The following is a 21,321-nucleotide window of genomic DNA, read 5'->3' on the forward strand; positions in this document are numbered from 1 at the left end:
TTCAGCACTGAACACTCAACTGCTTTCCCAGCTCTCTCTCAACCGACTTGACTTTGTGGGGACAGGAGGAATGTCAGTCACATTTCCCTCCAGGTCAGAACCTGGAGCCGCCACATGTGGGCGGGCTCGGAATCCTTGCAGACCAAATAAGGGAGCAGACGCCATTGACTTGCTGTAACCTTGTCCATGAAAAACAGAGTCACCACTTTACCCAAGAATAAACCGAAGTTGGTGCGTTTTTTTTTGGGGGGGGGGGGGGGGGGGCTCTGGTAGGCTTTTGATAATCAAATTCACCTGTGGCACTTATTAAAGGTGACTGACAGACATGTATCTCTCTCTCTCTCTGGAACAGATTGAGAGGCGAGCCCGGGGATGAGAAATGGGCGTGAGGAGCAGTCACTGGGGAGGGAGTTAAGCGGCTGGGAGTTCGAGTCCAGCCGCCATTCGGAGTGGGAGGATCAGAGCAGCGAGACGCATTGAGAGCAGTCCAGGAGTGAGTGACGAAGGGTTAGTGTCGGCTCAGCCATGGTAAGCAGCAGGACAGAAATACAGACTCTCTTCAGTTTGACTGGTGCCTCAGGATTTTCCCCTGTTGGGATAATTAGCGTTTCAACGAGCACCGTCTTCCTAAAAGACGTTGTTCTCCCCCCACCCCCCCTCCTCTCCCCTTTTTGTTTTGAAGCCGAAGCTTTTTTGACCTTTATAATGTTGAAGGGAAAGCTGCTTTAGTGCGAACTTGTCAACGGGAGGGAGGGAGGGAGGGGGGGCGCTTAGCAGCGTTTCTCGTACTATGTTTTCGCTTTTTTAAGTCGGCAGCAACTTTCCTCATTAATTCTGCAAAGTTGTTCCACCCCAATTTAAACTGGGCTTTCTACCTTTTGCCTGTGGTCCTGATGAATGGTCTCTCTGCACCTCCTCTGGTGAATCTCCTGGTCTCAAACTGGGACGGCGCTTCTTCCAGCACCTTTTCAATCATGGATGTCGTTTATTTTTACCTGCGTTGAGATCCAACACCTGAACCACATTGAAATGCGCCTATTTGCAGTCTGGGAGGATGAGTTTTTATATTTAAAAACAAAAATTACAGTTCCATTTCCAAATTGGATTAATCGACTCCCAAGCTGTTTTGACTCTTGTCTTATGTGACTATCCTGGCCGACATTCCTTCCCCAAGCTAATAGGCCATTGGGCCTCATTTCATGGTTTGTTTGAATTTTTGCTTTGTTACAAAAGTAGCTGCTACATTAGTCCACTTACTAACAGTGACTCCTTCAGTCATCATTGTACATGAATTACTTTTGGTGCTTTTTTGCTTTGTGTGTAGCCGCTTTTCTCCCCTTCCCCTGGCTAGAGTTGTGCGTTGGCAGCAGAGTTGTTTTACCTGTCCAACCAGGTGTGGTAAGTGAGTCAGTACTTGCCGCAGAATGGAGGCTCGAGATAGTCCTGTAGCTAACAGAAATCTCTCTCTCCTTTTGTAGGGTTGTTAAATGTTGGAAACACACTCTCTTCCCTACCAGGCGGGGGCTGTTCAAGCAGTGCCTCTGCTGTGGGAAGATGAATAGTGCCAGCTATTGCATACATTACTCCCATGCCCCAAGTAAGCTGGTTGGCATTGCAGCATAACAGTTACTACTCTTTTCTCTCCTCCCCTCCCCCATTCGATTTGCTCTGATCAATCTGAAAAGATCACACCCAGTGTAACACTTCTGAATTTAAAACTAACACTTGCAGTTTGTTTGACAGGGTGTGGACTAGCTGCAGGGCTTGTATGACATCTTGCATTTTATATAGTGCCTTTTACATAGTAAAATATCCCAAAATGATCATAGCTTCACATCTAGAGGAATATTCACAATGCCACATGTTTGTTTTCATACATTTCACTTGGCAACTTTGTTATAGGAAGATTGAATTTCATTTAGGGGGATTATAATGAATAATTTGGTTCATAATTTTGAATACATTTGACTGCTGTATTTATAAATCTTGCAGTATTGGTTGACAAAAGTAAGAAAAGTACCCCAGCACCTATTTAACTCTGAGCACAAAATAGAATCAATGAGGAAGTTGAAAGCTGAAGTAATCTGATCTTTCCATTCATTCTGCTTAATTATTGATGTTTGCTATTAGACTGTTTTCCATTTTCAGCCTGCTTGAAGGAATCCAGCTGGTCAAAATGGCCATGTCATCCTGAAGCTGATGACCTGTTATCCATAGGAATAGTATCAAAGCACTTCAGAGTGTCCTGGAGAGGGGGGTGGAGGAGGACGACACCGGGCAGCACTACACAAACTGGGTGAAATGGTTAAAGTTATGATTTCAGCAGGCTTTCAAATGCAGTAAATAAGTGGAAGAATTTGGGGGAAGATTTCCAGAAAGCCAGATCACACTAGCAGAACACTTGCCTGGTCTTATCTTGGAGTAGAAGATTGGCAACTGTAATAGTTCACTGGGAATTCTTCCCCTTGTGTTAACTACCAATTTTAATTAATACTAGAGTGCCTGCTAAAGTATTTTTTTTTAGTTCCTGCCTTGATAATATAATTTAGTGATTCTGTTCAGTTTAGACTCTGAACAAGACAAAATCAATGGGCTTGACAATTAATTATAGTGGATCAGGAAAGGCAAAGTACAACCCGTGTCATGAATTTCCTGTTGAAGCAGGTGATGATGGACTTGCCATCTGGATTTTGTAATATGCACATCTTACCTGGAACAGTAAGCAAACTGTTGGATGCCAGGAATGTGTTAATGATATAAGTAGTACCATTAGTGCTAATCTTTATTTTACTATATGTGTTAATACATTTAATGGTTGGTTCCAGATTTTAAAAAAAGAAATTAATGGTCCTCATTCAGTTTTGATGACTAATCCAGTCATATTTGCTATGATTGTTTCTTGTGTTGTACTGATTGACTAGATTATCACCAAATGCACTTTCAGCATATTATTGAAATATTTTAATAAAGCACTTCACTTGCACTTCCTTCAATTTGGACTACTGCATTTGCTGCTCCCAATGCAGTCTCCTCTACATCAGAGAGACCAAACGCAGACTGGATGACCACCTTGCGGAACACCTTGAGTGACAGACCTCCCTGTCGCTTGCCATTTCAGCACTCCATCCTGCACCTTTTTTTAGCTCTTGCAACTCCCTTTGTCCTTTTGTTCATGACATCTTTGTTAATGTCTCCTTTGCCCCCACCCATTGCTGGCCTTCTATCCAGCTCCACCCTCCTTAAACAGTATAAATTTCATCACATTTTTACTTCTCTGTAGCTCTGAAGAAGGGTTATGTGGACTCAAAACATCAACTCTGTTGTTCTCTCCACTGATGCTGTTTGACCTTCTGAGTTTTTCCTGCAATTTTGGTTTTAATGAAGGGCTAGTTTTAAGGACAGAACCATGTTTTTAACGGTTCTGCTCCACAAGTAGCTAATTAAACATGTAATAACGAGTCTATGGTGGAATTGGAAAAACTGCTTTAAATGGAAGGGGAAAGTTACTTGGATCCATTAGATTGCAGGCTGTCCTGAAGCTACAACTAACTGCTCTTGGAGCAGTTCGTTCACTTTATAGCAAGAGCATTTAGTGCATCCTGGAACATAGGCATGAGACTTGGCCTGACACAAAATTCCACTGATTCTGAAATGAAAACATAAATACTGAAAGTACTCAGCAGGTCAAGTCCACTATAAGCCCACTGACTCCTGTAGCTTACTTGACTTAGAGTCCTTCATACTTCACTTCCTGTAAAATATTATTCTGTTCTCCCAGTTTTTCTGTTGCAATTGTTCTGATGATGCCACTTTCTATATCAGTGTTTCTAATATGTCTTCCTTTTCTCTCCACTGATTTGACAGTGCCTGGCATCATTGATGTCCATTCCATTTCATCCACTTCCCTACTTCCTGTTTTCCCCCCCCCCACCCCCCGCCCCATCCGTGATAGTTTCCTTTCTCCTTACCTTCCTCCATGCCTCCATTCAAATCTGCCACTTCCAGCATGATGTCACCAACAAGCACATCATCTCCCTCTCCTTTCAGCATTTGAAAGAACTCGTCCCTCCATGAAACCCTGGTCCACTCCTTGGTCACCCCTGACATGCCCTTCCTGTGCAAGCACAAGTGAGAATACCTGCACTCTTGTTTCCCCCCCCCCCCCATGAACTGTCCAGGGCCCCAAACCCCCCTCCTGGGTGAAATTGCAAATTTTTTGTGCTTTCAATTTACATACTATGGTGTCCCCTACAATGGAGGGACCAAATGCAGATTGGATGACTACTTTGCAGAATGTCCATCAGTCCACAAGTTTGACCCTTAGCTTTATTCCTGTTATTTTAGTACCTCGCACCCAACATGCTTGACCGTGCTGTTCTCTGCCTCTGACACTGCTTCATTGGAACAGTGTAAACTCTGAACAGCACCTCCTTTTTGATTACACGCTTTCCAGCCTTCCAGACTCGACATTGAGTTTAACACTTTATTCTTTCATGGGATGTGAATGTTGCTGGCAAGGCCAGTATTTGTTACCCATCCCTGATTGCCCTTGGACTGAGTGGCTTGCTAGGCCATTTCAGTGGGCAGTTAAGAGTCAATGACATTGCTATGGATCTGGAGTCACGTGCAAGCCAGGCCGAGTAAGGCTGGCAGATTTCCTTCAATTCATAACCTCTGCTCCTCTATTTTTGCTCATCAGTTATTGATAATGATTCTGCTGTAGCCATGATTTTTGTTTCTTGTCCCATTACCACCTAATTTTTACCTTTCACCAACATCCCTTTTGTTACTTAATCTCTCTAGGCTTGCAACCCTATCACAGACCTGTCTCTACTTGTTTAAAATCTGTTGGGCCTCTTAACTTCTTTACAGTTCTGATGAAAGGTCATTGATCTGAAACATTAACTCATCTGACCTACTGAATATCTCCAACATCTTGTTTTGAGACACAAAACAGACAATTCAACAGACCTTGGGCGTATCATGGCATTTGGTATAAATTTGAACTGCTTTAGTGCATCTCCACTGCCACTTTTCCATCTATATAAATGTTCAAAATCACCTTGCCACTTTGGATGTTGATGTGACTCCAACCTTGAAAAATCACATCTGCTTCCTTTTGAATATGAAGCTGTGCTGTTGCCAGACTATACTTGGGGAAAGTGTGCTAATCATTCCACTTGTATAGATTGAATGTAGCTATTGACATGAGTTAATACAGTGTTAATAAGTAACCAATTAAAGATTGATTTGTCATAGGGTAGTTTTGTCTGTGCTGATTACTGGACCTATTGCATACTGGAGTTAGCTCTTAACATGAATATGAAAATTATTGGAACTGGCCAAAGAATTGACTCCTGCCCTGATCAACTCTTGAGTTTGCCTCAGCTCTGAATTAGCAGTGCAGGAACAGAACTCAAATCCCACCATGGCAGGGTAAAAATCTCAATTTGGATTAATTAAAAACCTGGTAATGGTGAAAGCGAATATGAAGCTTTATGAGTTGCTTAACTATGTAAAAGAAGAATTGGTTCACCAGTATCCCTTGAAGGCAGCCTGTTCTCTTTACTCGGTCTGACTACAATCCCACACCAGTGTGGTTGATGCTTAAAACCCTCTTGAAGTGGCCTAGCAGGCCACTTGATTAGATCAAACTTTGGATGAGTATAAACACAAGCCTTTCCAGTGACTTGTCTCTCGAGAATGAATTTTCACACAAATAGTACAGGCCCTACTGAGTTGCTTCATTACTGGCTCGTGCTAACATAGGCAACTTGGAAGGTAGAGCACTTCAAAAGCACAAATGAACTTGAAAGCTTCCCATGGTGTAAGTTGTGCAGAAATGGCTTCCACCTGAATTTCCTCACTCCAGTGCAGTTACAGGGGTGGATGGGAGAAGTTGAAGAAATTCCCAGCTGTAGTGAACATAACCTCCATGGGCTACTCAGAAAAGCAGTAATTGGGACTCCTCACTGAGCTTTTACCAATATGCAATGACTTTAGGTCAATGGAGGCTTACTTGTTAAATTTACTATTACTTGATTTTTGGGTAAGCCACTGGCTAATAGGAAGTGATGAGTTTTTTGTCTTTTTTAATAGCTTAGTAACTTCTCTTGCAGCAATCTGGTATCAAAATCCATGATTCAGTCATTGAAGCCTTCAATGAAATGAAGCTCCTGTCGCCAAAGTCAAATAAGAGAAGGAGAAAGTTTCTTCGCCTATGCATGAGTGATGATAATCAATATATCATTGTGGATGATAAATCTGACAGTGTGCAGGAAACAAATGAAGATGACTATCTGAACCTCTTAAACCACCTCCAGCCCAATGTTGCTTGTGTTTTAATTTATGATGTCTCTTATGAAACGAAGAATTCCCTCACCAAGGAAGATCTGGTGTTCATACAGTGGTATGTATCTTAACTGTGGTAAGTCTTTTGCATGGAATGCTAGTACTAACTGGAAACAAATGAAGCAACACGATAATCTCTTGCATAAATCAACTGTTTTAAGTCCCAAAACTGATCCAACCTGTTTGTGCCTCAAAACCTGCTTCTGTTCTACAAAAGTAGTCCACTGCTTCTCAGCAAGGTTCCCCAATTCCCAAGCAGGCCAGCATCAGATGAAGTCATCTCGCTCCCCACACTCCTCCTACAAATAAAGGATGCTGGAATCAACTGTACATACAACAATAAACATCTCTCTTCACACCACTCCTTCATTAAGGCTGTGGTCTTGTTTCCATATTTTCTGTTGCTCAATCCCTTTTGGTTCTCCCAATAGAAATTTCTGACTGACCATTTCTAATTTGCACAATGCAGGTAAATGTACTGAATGTGTTCAGTTACTTAATGAACATCTACCTCAATTCAGTAATCAAAGAAGTTGAACATTTGTTACACACAGGAGAGGGGGGGTTCATTTAAACAGCACTAATTTCTCCTCCTCTTACCCATCTGTAAACAGAGGGGCTTTGATTTGTTTCTGCCTTTTATAAGCAGTGGTGCATTCCCCAGCCCCTCTGTTTTGGTGCGATCCAATTTTCTATTAATAACACCATAGCAAGCTTGAAAGGATGAACTCAAAAGGGTTTGTTTATTTGCACGCTCTCAAAATGCAAAAGAGGGTTCACAACAGCCCTTCATGTTTGGATAGAAGAGATTTACAGTACAGAGACCACAGAGGAAAGAAATATTGTTTCACATGGGTTCCAGATTCCAATGAGGCATTCTTTCATGGAGGTCAGCAGGTTGAAAACTGATGCTGTATAATTCACTTTTCCGGCGGTGTTGACCTCACACAATGAGAGGCACGTGGAGATGAATCAGTCTTGTAGGTGATGGTACAGTTCCAGCAGAAGCAGTGTAGATGGGGCTAGGTGTTCAACCTGGGCAAAGCTCCTTTTCTGTGAGGCTGCCAGTCAGATGATAAACTGCAGACTGAGCTATGTAGTTCAGCAAGACAATATTTCTTGTCCTACAAGCCAGAGGCCCATGTCACAGACTTTACCTCTCCATGATGTCTTCAACAAATCATGTTTATCCAGTGTGTAGAAACTGGCTTTGTGTTCAAGGCTGAGAACAACATATCAGCCATTATGGGCTAAAAGGAATGTTTGAGAGGCCATTGTCCTAGTAGGTGTTCTGTCTCTGTTGCCCAGCCTGAGTTATCAGATACAAATGGGCCTTCATGTGACTCCCTTTGAAGCTGGGTAGTGTGGTCTGCTGGTGATCGTCAGTAGCTCCTCCGATAACAGTTGAGTTTTCCTGAAACTGCAACATGGCTTTTTTTGTTCAGGGGTCACAGATGGACACAGTTTCAGCCATTTTACAAGTCTTTCAGTTTTAAAAAAATTTTAGGAATAGCTGAACATATCTATATATTTTATAAAAAATATAGTGAGGTCTTTGTCCCCTCACACATTCAAAGATCAAAACTCTGCTTTTGGTCATGCTGCCTCACCAAATACACTCATAGGTTAAAGGTCAGATGCAGACACTGAATGAGTATTGAGATCATATGCCCAGGGATGGTATCCATTACTCTTTAATTTATTATTCTGAAATGCAATACTCCATGTCCTAATTCGCCAAATGTGGCTAATGCATTGGACAGTACTACATTTCAAGGAGAAAAACAATAATATTTGCAGTCTAGATCTCTCTTCCTCTTTCTCCTTCTTCCTCTTTCTCTCTCTACCCCTCACTCTGTAGAGTAGTTATATCAAGTAGAATATTAAGCTCTGGAAAATAAATTGTTCATTTTCAATTGTTTTGGAAAGCTGATGACTTACAGGCAGCATGGGTACATTGATTCCATTGCTGCTTAGCATGTCCTGGTCCAGCCTTTAGTGTTAATGTCTTTGATTTGAATTGACACCTTGAATTTAATGACCAATAAAACTCTGCTTGGCATCAAGATCACTGGCCCACTCAGCAGTGGGCCCTTGAAGCCTCCTGTTCACATAAGATGCTTATAATCTCCTGTGGCAGAGACCCAGTGCTACTGTTGTGCACGAAACTCATTATGGCACAATTAAGTATTCTCTGCATAATGCAGTGGGAGTACCTTAGCAAAACCTTGGGAGAGGCCTCCCTAAGTTTTAGATTGGCAGTATTGTGAGGAGTGGCTCACGGAGATGCAACATCCCTTTTATGGCTGTTGGAGACAGGATTTCCTGTCTCTATCACAACATCAGGCGTTTCTCATGGAGTCATGAGAAACATTTACAGGGACCTTCATTTGCTGCTGATGCTCAATTTTCCTGGTTTCTGCCACATCACATGCCAAGTGACTGGAGAGCCGCACAAATATTAAATGGGGCTAAACTTGCATTATGTTGAGGAGCAACACTCCTGGGTGCATTGATTGGGATATCATCTCCCCCAGAATTCATGCTGTAAATCTTCCACATGAGAAGGAACAACAATATAAAAACAAATAATGTTGCTGGACTAGAAAAGGCAAATTTAATAGAAATGAAGTGATCCGGCACAAATTCTCCTTGGGCATTCCCTTGGGATTAAGGATGACACTTCACTCTGGTTCAAGGGGTTCTGAAATGGCAGATTATTGGCGATTGACAGATTCTGCCAATTGGTGGGCAGCTGGTGCTAGAAGGATTGATCGGCGGTTTGTGCACTCGCTGCGACACCTCTGCACGTTGCTGACAAAGTCTGTTCAATGCCTTCCCGAATGAGCCTTCTCCATTTTGGTCGGTCACAAGCCAGGGTCTCCCATGAGTCAGTGGAAATGTTTGACCTCTTCATGGTTACGTTTACAGCATCCCCGAAGTGTTTCCGCTGACTTACTGGGGGCTTCCTGTCATGACCAAGTTCAGAGAACAGTTGCTTCAGGAGTCTGGAATGACTGATTTGTCCCTGCCAGTGGACCTTTTTTGAGTAATTAGATCCTCTAATGCTGGCTTGTTGCATAAAGCATGTTGGCTTGGGAGAGGACTCTGCTGTTAGACTGCCATTCCTGCTATAAGATTTGGAGGATCATGCTGGTGCCACTTTGAGGTTGTCCAAGTCTCCCAAGCATATGAGTGAGGGGATCACTGCTGCTCAGTAAACCATGATCTTAGTCTCGGGTTTGAGTTCCTGGTCTTTAAATGCTCTTTTCCTCAGTCTTAGGGGGGAAGGAAAAAGCTGAGTTTGCATACTGGAGGCAGTGATGAATTTCATCATCTGTGTGCCTTCGTTGAGAGGTGGCTCTTGATGCATTTAATGCTCCATATTTTCCAAGATCTCTTAAATCGATTGGGGGCAGGTGTTTTGCTGTGGGAGCTGGTTGGAAGAGGACCATAATTTTCTGAATGCTTAATAAAAGGCCTATTTTCACATGCTTCGGAGGAGCTGACAATGTCCTGGAGCTTGATTTCTGAGTGAGTGTGCACACAAGCTTCATCTGCATACTGAAGCTCAATGACTCTGGTTGGAGGGATTTTGGTTTTGGGTTAAAGGTGCAGGTTGAACAGTTTCCCATCTGGTTCTGTGGATTATCTCCATGCCTGTGGTTATTTGCTGGAGGTGAGGCGCTATATTGCAGTGAGGAAGTTGGAGGAGAGTTGGTGCAATAAAAAATCCATGTTTGACCCAGTTTTCACTGATATGGTCTGTGGTGGTTCTGTTGGTGAGGATCACCGCTTGCATGTTACTGTGAAGTAGGTGGAGGATGATGACAAATTTGAGGAGGATATTTTGTAAGCCTTTGCAGTTGACAGTCAGGCTTTTGTGAGGTTGAAGGTTGGTGATGTTCCTTGCACTTTTCCTGAATTTACTGTGCAGTGAAGATCATGTCTGTGGTGCCTGACTCTCAGGTCAGAAACCACATTGACTCTGGAAGGAGTTTTTCAACCACTTAGAGGAGGCAGTTGAGGAGGGTCCTTGCAATCTTCCCTGTGGCAGAAAGCAGAGAGACTCCCCTGTAGTTACCACAATCCGACTTGCCTCCCTTCTTGAATATAGTCACGATCACAATATCCTTCAATACCCTGGTAATAACTTCTCATCCCGGAAGAGGTGGTACACTCCTGGCAATGGCTGCATCTCCACCATGTTTCAAAACTTTGGCAGGAATTCCATCTTCTTCAGAGGCTTTTTCAGTTGCTGAGGGGCTTTTTCACTCCAGGGTGGGGTAGTGCTGAGACTGAGCAGGATGGGGTGTTAAGGAATGGAGTTGAGGACGTTCGAGTCAAAGACAGTCTCTGAGGAGTTCTTGAAAGTATTCTTCAGTGACTACTGACTACTTCCCTGTCTTTCTAATGAGCTTCTCTTCGTGCTTGGCTCTCAGCAGCTTGGGCCCTTGAGTGCTTGGGTCATTGTCTTGACAGCGCTGAAGAAATTGTGCATGTTAGCGTCTGCAAGTTGTTGGATCTCCCATGCTCTTTCAACCCACCATTTTGTTCTTTGCAGCTTTTAAGCTCTACAACTGCCTTCAGATTCCTGTAGGATTGCTGCTTTTTTCTTGAGATGTTGTAAAGTTTCCAGTCAAAGCTTTGTGTTTGTGCTTGATTAGGCCCAGTATCTGTGTTCGTCAAAGCAGTCACAATATTTTCTGGAAGAGAAAGACCAGGGACTTTTTCAGGTGCTTGCTATGATGAACTATAGGCTTGACCAGGCACTATGACACATTGTGGCTCCTGGTGGCTTGAGGTTGAAAGGTTAGCAGTGAGGCACTGCCTGAGAAGGGTAGGATCTTGAGGCTTTTGTTAATTTTCTTGTATTGCTTCTGTTGCTTTGGGGGGCAGGCTGATTGGGGTGGTAGATCAGATAAGACTGTGATCAGTCTAGCAGTTGTCAGCACCTGTCATGCCCAAATAAAACCAAACCCATTGTAATGGATATCGGATGAAGTTCCATCTAGTGGTTAAATGTACTGTTACAGGTGTGATGTCAGAATGGTTATCACTAAGGCTACATTTGCAGCCAACACTGTACATGCACAGTTGTACTGTTTTACTCTGACGTCACCGATGGTGGAGATCAGAATTCATATCAATTATACCTTCAGTTCCTTAGATACGCATGGGCCTAAGATTTTTATTTGTAATGAAAAATAAATGAATGTAAAATAAATGAATGTAATGCATTTAAATTTAAACGATAGTGGTCATCTATCTGAAAGCAGCAAATCTCTAATCTCCTAATTTTTCTAAACATTAAAGCATCAATGTTATATTGAATATAAAATCCCCAGATTCCATATGTGTTGGCTTAACAGGGTGAACAGCCAGAGGTCGTGGTCCATATTGGTACCAATGACGTGGGTAAAAAGAGGGATGAGGTCCTGAAAGCAAAGTATAGGAAGCTAGGAAATAAATTTAAAAGCAAGACCTCCAAAGTAGTAATCTTAGGATTACTCCCAGTGCCATGTGCTAGCAATCAGGAATAGGAGAATGGACTAGATGAATGCATGGCTGGAGAGATGGTTTAGGAGGGAGGGATTTAGATTACTGAGGCATTGGGACTGATTCTGGGGAAGATGGAACCTGTACAAGCTGGATGGCTTGCACTGCAGCAGGACTGGAACTAGTCTCCTCACGGGTATTCGCTAGTACTGTGGGGGAGGGTTTAAACAAGTGGCAGGGGATGGAACCCGAGCTGGAAGACAGTGGAAATAAAGATAGGAATGGAAAAACAAAGGTGGCAAAAGTGGAAGGCAGAGGAAACCAAGGCTGGCAACAAATAGGGCCATAGTACAAAGGCACTGTATCTGAATGCACAGCATTCACAATAAGGTAGACAAATTAACAGTGCAAATAGATGTAAATGGGTACGATATGATTGTGCGATTAGAGACATGGCAGTAGGGTGGCCAAGGCTGGGAACTGAATATCCAAGAGTATTCTATTAAGAAGGACAGGCAAAGAGAAAAGGAGGTAGGGTGGTGATGTTAAGTATGAAATCAGTGCAATAGTGAGAGAGGATACTGGATCAAAATCTAGATGTAGTCCATGATTTTACAGCCCCACCGCAGTGTCATTTAAATCTCCATTCAGTTCAGTGGGATCGTAAATCCTGTTGGGCAGGAGAGGCTATACAATCTTGGCCGTAGAATCAGTCTGGGTGGAGCAATAAGCAACAAAGGGCAGAAAGCATTAGTGGGAGTTGTCTATAGACCTCCAAACAGCAGTGGTAAGGTGGGGGATGACATTAAACAGGAAATTAGAGATGCATGTAGCAAGGGTGCTACAATAATTATGGGTGACTTTAATCTACAAAGACTGGGCAAACCAAATTAGCAATAATACTGTGGTGGATGAATTCCTGGAGTGTGTACGAGATGGTTCCTCGACGTACCGGTCTACAAAACCAACTATGGATCAGGCTATCCTAGAATTGGTATTGTGCAATGAGAAGGGATTAATTAATCTTGTTGTGCAGGGTTCTTTTAGGGAAGAGTGACCATATTCTGATAGAATTCTCCATTAGGATGGAAAGTGAAGTCGTCCGATCCAAAACTAGGGTCCTCGATCCAAACAAAGGAAACTGCAAAGGCATGTGGCGTGAGTGAAGTTCGATTGAGGAACTTCATTAAAAGGTGGATGGATAATGGCTAATATTTCAGGAACGAATGTATGCATTTGCAACCGTTATACATTTCTTCTGGCACAAAAACATAACAGGAAAAGCAATCTAACCATGGCTAACAAAAGAAATTTAAGGAAAATAGATCTAGAGGGGAGTCATGTAAAGTTTGCTACTTTTTCTAGCAACAGAGTATTAGCAGTTTAGAATTCAGTAAAGGAGGACCAAGAGATCGATTTAAGAGGGGAAAAACAGAGTATGAGAGTATACTTGCAAGGAATGTAAAAGCTACTATAAATATGTAAAAAAGATTAATGAAGACAAATGTAGGTCCCTTACAAAATGAAACAGGAGAATTTATAATAGAAAACAAGGAAATGGCAGAGCATTTAAACAAGTACTTTAGTTCTGTCTTCATGGAGGAAAAAATAAATAACTTCCAAGAAACGCTAGGGAACCAAGGATCTAGTGAGAAGGAGGAATTGAAGGAAATTAGTTTTTTTATAAAGTGCTGGAGAAATTAATGAGACTAAAATCCCCAGGGCCTGAATCTACAATGGAGGGTACTAAAGGAGGTGGCCATGGAAATAGTGGATGTGTTGGTTGTCATCTTCTTCCCAAATTCTGGAACAGTCCCAGCAGATTGGAGGGTGGCAAATGTAACCCCCACTATTTCTTAAAAAGGAGGGAGAAAATGGATTTAGATCAGTTAGCCTAACCTTAGTAATAGGGAAAATGCTAGAGTCTATTACAAAGGATGTGATAACAAGACACTTGGAAAACATCAATGGGATTAGACAAAGTAAACATGGATTTATGAAAGGGAAATCATGTTTGACAAACCGACTGGAGTTTTTGAGGACATCACCAGCAGAGTAGATAAGGGAGACTGGAATGGGTGGACAAGGGGCAGTTGGAATTCCATGCAGGAACTGTGAAGCCATTCATTTTGATGGGAAGAATTCAGAGACAAAATAAAAAGGGCACAATTCTAAAGGGGGTGCAGGAGCAGAGGGACCTGGGTTTATAATCTGTACAAGTAATTTTAAGGTGGCAGGACAGGTTGAGTGTGGTTAATAAAGCATACAACTTCCTCTGTACTCTTATGACCCCAAGTCTAGGATGCTATGTTAAATCTGTATAGAATACTGGTTTGACCTCCTGGTATTGTGTCCAGTTTTGTTTTTGTTCATGGGATGTGGCGTTGCTGGCTAGGTTAGCATTAATTGCCCTTGAGAAGGTGGTGGTGAGCTGCCTTGAACTGCTGCAGTCCATGTGGTGTAGGTACACCCACAGTGCTGTTGGGAAAGGAGTTACAGGATTTTGACCTAGTAACAGTGAAGGAACAGCGATATATTTCCAAGTCCAGATGGTGTATGGCTTGGAGGGGAACTTCCAGGTGGTGGAGTTCCCATGTGTCTACTGCCCTTGTCCTTCTAGATGGTAGCAGTCATGGGTTTGGAAGGTGCTGTATAAGGAGGCTTGGTGATTGCAGTACATCTTGTAGATGGCACACACTGCCACCACTGTGTCAGCGGTGGAGGGAGTGAATGTTTGGGAATGGTGGATGGAGTGCCAATCAAGCAGGCTGCTTTGTCCTGGATGGTGTCAAGCTTTGAGTGTTGTTGGAGCTCCACTCATCAGGCGAGTGGAGAGTGTTCCATCACACTCCTGACTTGTGCCTTGTAGATGGTGGATAGGCTTTAGGGAGTCAGGAGGTGAGTTACTCATCATAGGTTTCCTAGCCTCTGACCTGCTTTTATAGCCACAGTATTTATATGGCTAGTCCAGTTCAGTTTCTGGTCAGTGGTAACCCTCAGGATGTTGAGTTCTAGCTACCACTCTTTACAAAAGATGTGAAGGCATTGGAGAGAGTGGTTCCAGGGATGAGGAACTTCAGTTACACAGACACATTGGAGAAGCTGGGACTCTTTTTTTTCTCTCTTGGAGAAGAGAAGGTTGGAGGGAGGTTTAATAGAGGTATTCAAAATCATGAGGGATCTGGGCAGAGTAGATAGTTGGGGGATGGGGAAAGCCCTTCCCATCAGTGGAAGGCTCAAGAACAAGAGGGCACAGATTAAGGTAATTGGTAAAAGAAGCAATGATGACATGAGAAACCTTATCATGCAGCAAGTGATTTAAGATCTGGAGCGCACTGCCTGAGTGGCGGAGGCAGGTTTCATCAAATCATTCAAGAGGGAATTGATGGTGAACTAAAACCAGCAAGCCTTCTGAGGCCATGCTTGTTGAGAAAGCATAGATGTTCCACAAAGTGGTCGCCCAGTCTGCGTTTGCTCTCCCCAATAAAGAGGAGACTGCTTTGAGTGGTCAATGTAATATACTGCATTCAAAGACATGCAATTAAATCACTGCTTCACCTGGAAGGAGTGTTTAGGGCTGTGGGTGGTGAGGAAAGGGAAAGTAAAAGAGTGGGAGTTGCACCTCTTGCAATTGCATGAAGGGGATGATGTTGGGGTGAATGAAGAGTGAACTAGGTGTTGCAGAGGAAACAGTCCCTTGGGTGTCTGCTTTGCAGAACGCCTCCACTCAGTCTTGTCATGTGCTGGTCTGAATCTGGTTTCTGTTCATTATTCTGCCATACACATGCACTCCCCAGTCAAATATATTATTTCTTTAATACAACCAGTACCACTCTCTTTATTTGTGTTCAATGACATCATTGCCATTTAATCTCTCCCTCTGCCCTATCCCAGACCACTTTTTTTGTTGTTCCTTGCCCGCCAGCCCAGCCAGTTGACTTATCAACCATCACATTTCTATCCTTCCTTCCTATCTGACTCGGTGTTAACTTTGTTTCTCCACAGATGCTGCCAGACCTGTGGAGTATTTCCAGCACTCTGGTTTTTGAAACTAATAACTTTGTGATTTTAACAGTCTATAAAATCCTTGGCTTTTTCCCCCACTGGAACCTGGTTAAACTTTAAAAGTCACGTTTTCTCAAAGTCAATATTTTGACTTTTCTAGGTGTCCAGAAAAGGCACCACTGAAACAGAAGATGCAGTTTACAACAACAGTTAATTCACTGAAGAACAAACTTAAAGGTTAGTTAAATTATTATTTTGCATAATATACTTCTGTGGAAACTGAACTAGGCACCCACTTGAATTCTGTAACTAGAAATCTCAATTGAATTGAAGTATTGCATTTCTATTCTGCCTTTCACTATTTCAAGATGCCTTAAGCTTTTCCAAAACCTATTTCAGCTATGAAATGTGGTTACTGTTGTAATCTTGAACCATGCTGGCAAACTTTGAAAGCTACCAATGAGAAAATAGTTTGACTTTTTTTTTTCTACTATGAAATTGAACACTGGGGAAGGGAGATTTTTTTTTTGTCTCCATGCATGACTTGGGGATAGTCTGTAGTTTATTTTTCCTCAGATAACAGTGGATTATTTTTGGTCTTTGCAGAGAGGGAGTGCTGACTTAAATATTGACTCCAGTCAGGGAGTGGTATCTGGGTTGTGGGAGAATTCGGGAACTACAAATCTGACCATGGAGGTCTGGGAAATAAAGCCACAAAATGGTTGACTCTACCTGCTTGCATTGGTCAATGTCCCCTGAATCCTAGTGGCAGTCATTGAACCATGAAAATGTAGCTCAAATTGTACCATTTATTTTTTTTAAAAAAGGATGTTGGTTTCAGCAGTATAAACTGGGATTCCCTGAATCCAGATTAGCTGAATACGAAAGAGTGAGAGAAGATCATAGGCCTGTCTCTCCTAGACATGGCACATCTCCTTTTACACTGCTGATTCATTCCATAATCATGTGACCTCCTGGATGAGGCTTGGAACAGCAAAATAGGAGAGAATCTTCGGCTCGGCAAGCAGGGGTGCGGCCCACTCACAGGCGTAAAATTACGCAGGGTGACGTTGGGCGTGCATCCCCATATCACCGCACGTCGTTTAGATTTTCAGTTCGGCCAAACTGTCAAAAGCTTATTAAGGCCATTTGACTAACAATTAAAATAATGAATAGAGCTGCCTGTTCAACCTTAAGGCTGACTTGGGGAACCCACCCCCTTCCTTCCTGCACAGGGAGTGCACAGCGCTTCCGGAGAAATGGTAGCGTGGACCCAATTAGGGGCACCGATTGGGTCCGCCCCTGCACAATGGGGGGGAAAATTCTACCCATAGGGTATGAATCAGCAGCGTAAAAGGAGATGTGCCATGTCTAGGAGAGACAGGCCTATGATCTTCTCTCACTCTTTCGTATTCAGCTAATCTGGATTCAGGGAATCCCAGTTTATACTGCTGAAACCAACATCCTTTTTTAAAAAAAATAAATTAAATGGTACAATTTGAGCTCCAATCGGGGCGTGCTGACATTTTGTGGGTGTGTGAAATAGCACACTCATCTCCCTGAGGCTAAGTGCTGCCAAATTTAAAAATGGTGCAATTTCCCTGACATCCTCATGTGACACTGTCTCATGAGTTGGGACATGTCAATCACTTTAATCAAACCTTTATTAAATTTTTAAAATACCTCATCCCGCCCGTGGATGAGTTTTCATGCTTTTTTTCCTGAAGCCTGCCAGGGCTCCCAGCCCAGGTCTATTAATTATTTCAATTAGTTTTTAAACGGCCTCAACAGGCCATTGACAGGTCGGTGGGCGCACAGCTGATTCTGCTGAGCTCCCGCCAACCTGAAAATTGAAATGACGTGGAGAGTTCTGCCCAACGTCATCCTGCATCATTTTACACATCGGGGAGTGGGCTCCGCTCCTGGCCATAAACTTGTTTTATAAATTCCGGGGGAAAAAACCCTCCATCTCCTCCTCTATCCATTGAAACTACAGGCCTTAAATCCTCCAGCTGCAACAGCCAGAAGCTTGCTCTTTAAAATTGGAAATGTCCTTTTCGGTCATTGCTGCACTCTCATTTTAAAGGATGATGGATTTACTATACTCACCAAAGTATATTCCAGAGGACAACAACTTCTATGAAAATAAAGATTTCTTGGCATCTAGCTTGTTTGCCAGTGAATTTGGTATACATGATCTTGCTATCCATGGTTATCTCCTGAGTAGATTAAGTGCAATCACTTCATCACTCTCTTGCCATGTATTTCTGCTTTTCTTTCCAAATGCATAACAGGTGGGGTTGAGGGGTTGGGGGTTAATTCCCTGAAGTTGCAGGGCATTTTCTTCCTACTGACTGAGCATTATGGTTCACTATGTAAAACCTTGCCTTTTTTTTTCTCCCCCAACAGGTATCAAGGCCAACTTTCAGCTCAATTGCTTGGATGATATAAGCCGCAGTGAGCTTGCTGAAAAGCTGGGGGATGATGTCGTGAAAGTAGAAGGAGTAGCGGTGTGATGCTGTCGAGTGCCACCTATCTGAAAATGTCCTTGTTATAGTTGGACACTCTGTCCTGATTATGTACTTTATGTAGTTAATGTATTCCAAGGCTGCTTCAATCTGTTTCCAGCTCTGTTCTATTCCAGATGGTTCCCCCTGAAAGTCCAATTGTTAATATTGAGTAAAAATGAAATTTCCTCCCTGGAAAGTGATCGTCCATCATGTATGTACCTTTTTTTCAACTAGAATTTGTTTCTTTTAACATGCAACATTGCATGGTATTGGTGACTTCCAGTTTTTGGGAAGTACCTGCCAACTTAGAGGCTTAGTGCCTTGTTTGAGACTCTTGAGCCATTGCAAATTTTAAGAACTGTTGAAACTTGAGCTTTTTTTTTTGCTGAATGAGAAGAGCTGAGCTGTATTAGAGTTCACTTGCAGTGCTTGTACAAGTGAGGGCTCATTTTTACTAGCTATTGACACTTTGTCCTCTGACTGTGTACAATCATAGTTCCACCTTTATTAAAGGACACCTAATAACTTTTGACAAGTATGTTTTACTGTTATTTCTATTGGTTAATGAAGCTATAACTTAGAATAACAAGCCCTACTTTTATTTAGCTAAATTTAGCGTATTACATTTGAGATTCCACTAGGCCATGACCCTCCTATCCTTTTGAGTTTGCGTAGAATCTGTCTAGCTTCCCAAGCCTGTGAACACATAGCAGTTAGCTTAAAAGCTTAAACATATTGAAAGATCTTTTAACATGCACATCAGTCAGACTTTGAAATATCTCATCCTGGTCCTCTCCCGTGTCTCAGATGCTCTCCATTTTCCTTCATAAGAGTGTGAGCAGGCAATTCAGTCATTGGAAATATTAGAGAAGACTGGTTCTGGCCTTTTTTGGGGGTGGGGGCATAATAATCGTTTAGAAATTAGGAGCAAAACTTTTAATTTTCTTTAATCCTTCTGGTAGAATTTTTAAAATGGCAGTGTACTGCAGTCAGTTGGTGTCCTAACTCTCCCCTTGGCAGAACTCCAGTCAAATCATACTACAAATCAAACTTTCTATCTTGTATAGTTTATTGAATATTGAATTTGCCAGTTGAACACTTGAGGGGAGCTTATTTATAATTGTATAAATGTACAGTCAATCCTTAAGATTTTGGTACATTGTTCTTTAATTTTATCATGACTTTCAAAACATTGAGCTTTCAATAACTATTAACTGAGCTACTGTGTACTGTATACCACCATAATCTATAATCTCATTCAGCCAAGGGACTCACTGGAAAGGTAGGCCAGCACCAGGCGTGCCTTTTTAGAAAGAGATGCCTTCTGCAACTGGTGGACACTGCAGGGACTGTGTATAGTGGATATTGGCAATAACATTATGATTTAAGGTTTTTTTTGGTCTTTATGATTTGGGTAATATTGTGTTCCGCTTAAAGGAGACCAGCTTGGGTCTTTTGTTTGATGCCCCAATTAAAAGAGGAGTGTGGTTAAGTTACTACGTAGGGATATTTCTGTGCTTAAACATCTAAAGCAGTAGGCCATAGATGACACAAAACAATCTCATAAACAACAAAAGTAAGCATTGCTCTAGCTCAATCACCATTAGCTGAAGATCCTTTATGAAGGATTCAAGATGGCTCCTTTGGGAGCTCCTAATTGTGTACCTCTATCTGCAACCTTCCTTGTCCAGCTATCTCATCCACTATTTCAAGATTCCCTAGCTCTAATAGTAGGTGCATTTCACACGAAGTACAAGTTAATTGCTACCTGTTGTTTTTTTTTAAGTTTTCCTTGGTGAAAACAGGATCTTTGATCAAATTTTGACTTCCAAATTTCTGGACATGATTCTGCACTGAACTACACCATAAGACTCAGCTGCTGTGTCTCAGCTATGCTGCCCAGTTAAATTTTAAAATAAATTGTTCTGCTTACAGTCCCTACTGCCACCCAACACTGCTGTTTTTTGCTGAGCCTCTGACTGGCCTAGTGCTTTTTCAACTTCAGCTACAGCATTATTCCTGACCTAGATATTCATGTTCCTGGGCTGAAAGAACAATTCTCTGCTGCTTCTGGATCTTACTGTGACTTCCAACTTTGCCACCATTTTTTTTTTCTTCCCCACAACATATTCTGCACAACTCCTCCTCCTGGATCGTTTTTCCTACTGGAATACCTCCAGCACTGTCCTCTGATACTCCTACCCTTCAAATAGCTTCTGGATGTCATTTGCCCACCACACCTCCCCAAACTTGTAAAACAGCTCATTGCTTTTTTACTCTGACTCTTATCCTACCTATGTTAACTTTATCGCACAGTGGGACCCCTGTCTTTAAACTCTGGGCTCTCTCCTGTTGTCTCCTTTTTTCTATTCCCTGTTTAGTACCAAGATATTTTTATCCTTTTTTAAAAATAAAAGTCAGAAAATGCTGGAAACAGCAGGTCAAGCACCGTTCTGTGGGAGAGAGGAACACAGTTAATGTTTTGCATTGATAGCTCTTTACCTAGGCTCATCATTTATCTTTCCATTTTCTTTTTACTCCTCTACCACTGCTCAATCCCTCTTCCCCTGTCATTCTTCCCTTCATTTTCCTCCCTCTCAGCCTTCCAAATCCCCACCCCAATCCTTCAATAATCTCTGACCTGATTCAGATGAAGTCTCCTCGCTTTTTGTGGTGAGTGTGATTCTTGTCATCAAGTCACACCTTGGACCACTGCTCCTCTGGTGCTTTCTCCTTTTGAGTATCTTGCCTTGTTCCACACTTCTCGTCTTTGCTTTAAAATCCTTCTTCTCTACCACTCGCTTAACTACCATTCAAAAAATTGTCTGATTGCAATACCTTCACTACTTTCCTCCCTTAGCCTAGCAATTTTTCTATCTCAACTTGGCCCTCTTGTGCCCAATTATATGATGAAACCTCCAGGAATACATTTAATCACAGTTGGCAGCTCTAGTTC

General features: G+C 42.3%; 1 protein-coding gene across 1 annotated transcript; it reads left to right on the forward strand.

Annotated features, from left to right (window-relative positions):
• The first annotated feature begins 209 nt into the window (after window positions 1-209).
• On the forward strand, window positions 210-18,900 carry LOC144689536 (cofilin-2-like). The gene is made up of 5 exons (XM_078556702.1): window positions 210-231; window positions 353-528; window positions 6,120-6,409; window positions 16,016-16,092; window positions 18,265-18,900. The coding sequence occupies exons 2-5, from the start codon at window positions 526-528 to the stop codon at window positions 18,369-18,371; spliced, it is 477 nt and encodes a 158-aa protein (XP_078412828.1). The 5' UTR covers window positions 210-231; window positions 353-525; the 3' UTR covers window positions 18,372-18,900.
• The last annotated feature ends 2,421 nt before the right edge of the window (window positions 18,901-21,321 follow it).

Source organism: Cetorhinus maximus, chromosome 14 (genome assembly GCF_964194155.1).
Source record: "Cetorhinus maximus chromosome 14, sCetMax3.hap1.1, whole genome shotgun sequence".
Taxonomy (NCBI): Eukaryota; Metazoa; Chordata; class Chondrichthyes; order Lamniformes; family Cetorhinidae; genus Cetorhinus; species Cetorhinus maximus.